The 5,503-nt window shown below is 31.2% G+C and overlaps 1 protein-coding gene across 1 annotated transcript; it reads right to left on the bottom strand.

Annotated features, from left to right (window-relative positions):
* Window positions 1–821: 821 nt before the first annotated feature.
* On the bottom strand, window positions 822–1,598 carry LOC103307915 (protein ALP1-like). Its single transcript, XM_008180380.1, has one exon. It carries the CDS (start codon window positions 1,596–1,598, stop codon window positions 822–824), a length of 777 nt encoding a protein of 258 aa, XP_008178602.1.
* Between the last annotated feature and the right edge of the window lie 3,905 nt (window positions 1,599–5,503).

Consider the following 5,503-nt stretch of genomic DNA (forward strand, 5'->3'; position numbering starts at 1 on the left):
ACTTGTTATGAAATGGGCATGTTTACACATGTCCGTTCAGTATCCGTACCGTCCGTGACCGTAATTTTAGATTTGTCGGAGACAATGTTTTGGAGAATTTCACTGATACGGATATGAAAAATACGGAACAGTGTAAACAACCGTCAGTGCCAATTGACAGCTTGATCGGTTTGTTCTTACCTACTCGCAAGACGTATTTGTAAAATTTAAAAAGTTTAAAAAGTTGTTTTTTCAAAAACTTATACACCAAAATCTGAAATCATGTGTACCAATGCCGACGAAAAAATTATAGAAATGGTTCGTTCTCATATAGAATTATACGACCTTTCACACCCAAAATATATGGATACTGCTCATAAAGACAAAATTTGGAATTCTATTGGAAATGAAATAAATCTAACAGGTAAGTGGTATTTGTTAGTACTTACTTATGTATTTTTTTAGTATAGATAACATGTTTTTAAACAACTAAACAACTATTAAGAATTTATAGTTAAATTATTATTTAATTAAAAAAATTAATAAATTGTAAAAATGATAAATTTAATACAAGCATATTATAGCATATTCAAGATTATATTTTAATAATTGATATAGGTACACATTTTAAATGAACAACTGCTAGTCGCTAATGACAATAGTATGTCATTTAAATAAATAACTTAAAAGTTATTAAATTTTAAAAAACACAACTGTTAAAAAATAACTTATAATTATTATTTTTGCCGAATTAATATAATAATAAGTACCTATATTAAGACGTAATACACAGTAAAATTAAATAGTAGTAAGTACCTAATAATAGATGCGTTTTTATGTTGTTAAATTTTTTCATTTTGCCACGGTACAGACCCTGCTGGAGAATTAAAAAAATCTTTATATAATTCTCGTGTTGCAAACGCTGCCCGTCCAGCTCCACCGCCTTGCATAGGTATATTATTTAGAGTAATATTTGAAACGGGTTCATTTATATTTTGAAAAACTTCATTGGTAAAATTGCTGTATTTTTTTATATAGTTGTGAAGAACGCAAGTTGCTAAAATAATATAGTCCACATTTTCTGGTTTAGACTGTATCCTTCTGTTAAAAATACGAAATTTTTGTACTAGAATTCCAAAACAATTTTCGACTACTCTCCGCGTTCTACAAACACGATAGTTATAAATTCGTTTGGACAAGTCGTCAAGTTGCTTCCCAGGATACGGTCTCATTAAGTACGTTTTTAGTGGAAACGCTTCGTCGCCTAGTACAACGTACGGTGCAGAAATATTGGTATTTGGTAGAATTTCATCATTAGGAATATTTAATGAACCATTTTCTAATGATTTTCCTAAATTAGAATGTGCCAATATACCACCATCGCTGTTTTTACCGTAAGCACCCACATCTACTGCTATAAAATTGTAATTTGCATCCACTAATGCTAGCAAAACAACTGAAAACGTTTTTTTGTTGTTAAAAAAATTAGATCCAGAATTTGCTGGAGCTTGGATAGTGACATGTTTGCCGTCTAGCGCTCCTAAACAGTTAGGAAAATTCCAAACGTTCCAAAAATCATTGGAGATTTGTTTCCATCGTTCTTCAGTTGGTTGAGGCATAACTTCATTCATCAAATTTTTTACTATACTTTGACAAGTGTCAATTACTATTTTATAAACTGTTGCGTGACCTAGGCGGTAACTGAAGGAAATTGTCTTAAACGAATCTCCTGTCGCTAAAAACGTAAATAAAAAAACAAACATTTTTTATAATTATAAATATATTATACTTATATTAGATTCTGAGGAAGCGATGAATGTATTCAATTTACAATGTTTTTTTTATTTAAATTTTTAAATGTTTGTAGGTCATTGTCCGTTTGGGGCAGTAAAACTACTTTTCTTCAACCTAAAACTTTAATACAAGGCTTCTGATATGTTTTTACAATAACAGTTAAAAAAATTTTAAAAATAAATAGGTACAATTTTTTTTTTCGACTTTTGACAACATTTATCAAATTAAAATCTAATGAAAAAAAAATTAATTTTAAACAGTGAATTATAAAATAAATATATTTTTTTAAATTTTTATATAAATTGATATTTAATCTCTTTTTTTAGGAAAAATATGTAAAACTCGCTGGAATAGCATTAGGTATAACTACCGAAAATCTATTAAAAAAACAACAAGTGGTCAAGCATTTAGAAAAATTAAAAAATATAAATATGATGAACAGCTTCAGTTTTAGGCAGTTTTAAGCCTCATTTACAAGAGAGGGATACTTTAGGAAATTTAAAAGATGTGAATAACGATGATTTAGAGAATTCTAGTAATGACAGTGAGGACGATGTGGAAAATGTTAGCACAGTTCAAAATATTGAGATTAATATTAGTGGCAATACAGATGGTGAAGATCAATTACCCGGAATCGGCTTCGAGTACTTTAATGAAGTATATAATGCAAAAAAGAGAAAATGATATAGCTAATACTACACAAACCCATTCTGTTGATGCTTTTTTAGCAGGCCTTTCACCCACACTCAAATCATTTACGCCATACTATTTAAACATAGTGAAATCAAACATTTTTTCTATAGTTCAAGAATATGAAATGCAAATGATTGTAGACCAAGAAAAGAAAAAAACAACTTTTATGACACCATATCCCACACAATTGCTACCACCTCAGCAACAGTTTAGTCGAGAGTTTAATCAAAACTTTCCATCAAGTTCTGCACAACATCTTAACCACAATACGTGTCCTAGTACTCAATTACAGAAAGAGATGCCATCACCAAGTGTATCAAATTATTCTCTTCACCACCTTCTCCACAAGTCAGTCACGTTGCTTCAATTACTAATACGAAAAATATTATAGAAACACCACATGATATTAGCTCACCAACTACATCTGATTATTCATCCACACCATCTCCACAGTTCGTTCATCAATTTGTGTCAAATAATTCACAAAACTCTACTAATGTACCTGTGCTAATGTACCTAACTTCAACTCTGTATTCATCTCCACCACCATCTCCATCTATATTGGTTCATATATGAATATTACTCAAAATCTTACACATTTACAAAGGACCCAAGATATGTTACCAACTTTGTCATCTTCACGTCTACAGTTTGATCGAAATATTTCAAATCAAACCAGTATACAACCGCAGCAAGAAATATACTCAAATTTACATGCAAATGTGTGTGTACCACAGTCAAATAATAAATTTAAACATCCAAAAACAAAACTATACAAAAATCCAGAAGAAAATGAGTCAGCTGCTAAATATTTTGCACATTTTTCATAAGATAATATACAATAATATCACATAATATAAAATTACCTACCTTTTTAATATGATGTTTGTTGAATTGATTGTTATTAAGTTTTTTTTTTTAAATTTTGAATTGCTTAAAATGTTATACACTACTTTAGATATATAATTAAGAAATATATTGTATGATTAATTTTATTATTCTCAAATTAATTAATTAAATTATAATATTGTTAAGTCAAATTGTAATTGCATACAGTTTGGTTGTAAGTAGGTTCATATTTATCTATACAGTATACATACCTCAGACAGACAGCTAATCGTTCTTTTGGTGTTATTGCTGGTCTCCAAAAAGTATCTTGTTTTTTTATATCATGTTCAATTTTACTTAATAATAAATTAAAACAGTACTGTGACATTCGAAAATATTCAAAAAATTTTGTTTCGTGATCTACCAACTCTCCATACAGAGTTGCAAATTCGCCTTCAATTTTTCTTTTCTTCCATAAATCATGAACCCAAATCCTTTTTTGTTTGTTGTTCTTTTCCTCTTCATCCAGCAGCAAGGCAAGTACTGCTAGATCTTCTAGCGATTCGTCTACACTTCCAGTCATATTATAATTTTTTTCAAATACCCAAAAGCCAAAACAACAGTGAAAAATGGAATGTAAAAAACGTGCGTGTGTTCAGTAGTTAGGTTTTAACTGCACTGAACGGGCACGGACAACGGATACTGATCGGACACGGAACGGTTATATGTAAATAGACCTTTAGAGTTTTAAGATTAGCATCCGTTCTCGGCGGTATGAATACCGTCCGGCTTGCTAGTCTTTACTCTCAGCGGGAGAACTGTTGTGTGGCTAGGCGGCCAGCGGCCTGTATATATGCTGTGCGGGAACCGGTGGTCCCGGTCGATATACTACATTGTCTTTTCTTTCTTTCCATTCTTTCGTTGAGTGTTCGACATGGTTGGTAGTAGTAATTCGATAGTTGATTAAGCGCTGATTTTAAATCTGTAATCAGCGGTCTTTTATTCATTTTCCTTGAGGAAGAAAACTCCTTTTTCTTAGCGGGCGGCGCGCGTTCGGAGCATCGCTGCGCCGATTAGCGCTATCTATGGTGGTTAATGACAATTAGATATTCGCTTTCGCGCTGCGGCGGTCGTTGTTGATTGTTGGTAAGGAGGGAAAACTAGAGTGCGCCACTTAATTGGACACTCCGTTTTGTCTTAGTACAATGTTCTTGTTGTTATTTAAAAATATGACTATTAAAAATTGATTATTTTGTCAGGTGTTCATTTACAGATTAATAAATGTTATCTGGCATTGTTCATTCACAGGGAAATTTGTGTTCATTTACTCGGCATTTTGTTCAATTACTAGGGTAAATTGATTTTATTTTTATCTATTCTCATCAACTTTTTGTAATTTTAAAATATAATTTAAATACCATTAAATAAAATATTTATTTATTTATTTATAAAATATTTTATAAATAAAAATTGAACTTGATGATACTAAAAGCTATTATGATAGAAATATTTACTTCAAAACCTAAATTGTTCATTTACTTGTGCAGTCATCCAGCATTTTTTGATAAAGGTACAGCTTCAATTTTGTTTCGTTATTCCAACCCACTTACTAGTATGTTCTACCATTTCTAATACACATGGTTTTATTAGTGATTTGCCAACTGTATGTGGTTTTTACTTCTAGCAATGTGGTAAGCTACATTGTAAGATGTTTCGAGACAAGGTTTTTGCGGAGGTACAAATCAATGTTTGGATAATGTACTGTCTTTTTCAAAAAGTGCTTGTTTTGTTTAAAGGATTTCCAGACTATCTGATGTATATTGAAGATGTACCGAAGGATATTCTTCAAAGTTAGTTGGTTCCATGCTTCCATTTGCAAAGACTTTTCCACTGATATAGCATTATTGTGTACCACCGCATTCGGTAATTGATGTAAAACCAAACGATATATAAGGGTCATCATACTCTCTATTTTTTTGACATTGTAAAAATAAAATAAAAATGAAATGGTGCGAAAACTGGAGTGAATATTATGGCGACGCTCGGGACATCAAAATTCGACGTATAACGCACAACGCGACGGCGACGAGACAATTGACGGTACCTTTAAGGGATTGGAATCCGTGTTCAAATGAAATGCTCGTTAGATTGTATTGCCATATAATATTTTATAATTACGATAACCTTATACGTCATATAAGATTATCGA

The sequence above is a fragment of the Acyrthosiphon pisum genome, chromosome X (genome assembly GCF_005508785.2).
Source record: "Acyrthosiphon pisum isolate AL4f chromosome X, pea_aphid_22Mar2018_4r6ur, whole genome shotgun sequence".
NCBI classification, from domain to species: domain Eukaryota; kingdom Metazoa; phylum Arthropoda; class Insecta; order Hemiptera; family Aphididae; genus Acyrthosiphon; species Acyrthosiphon pisum.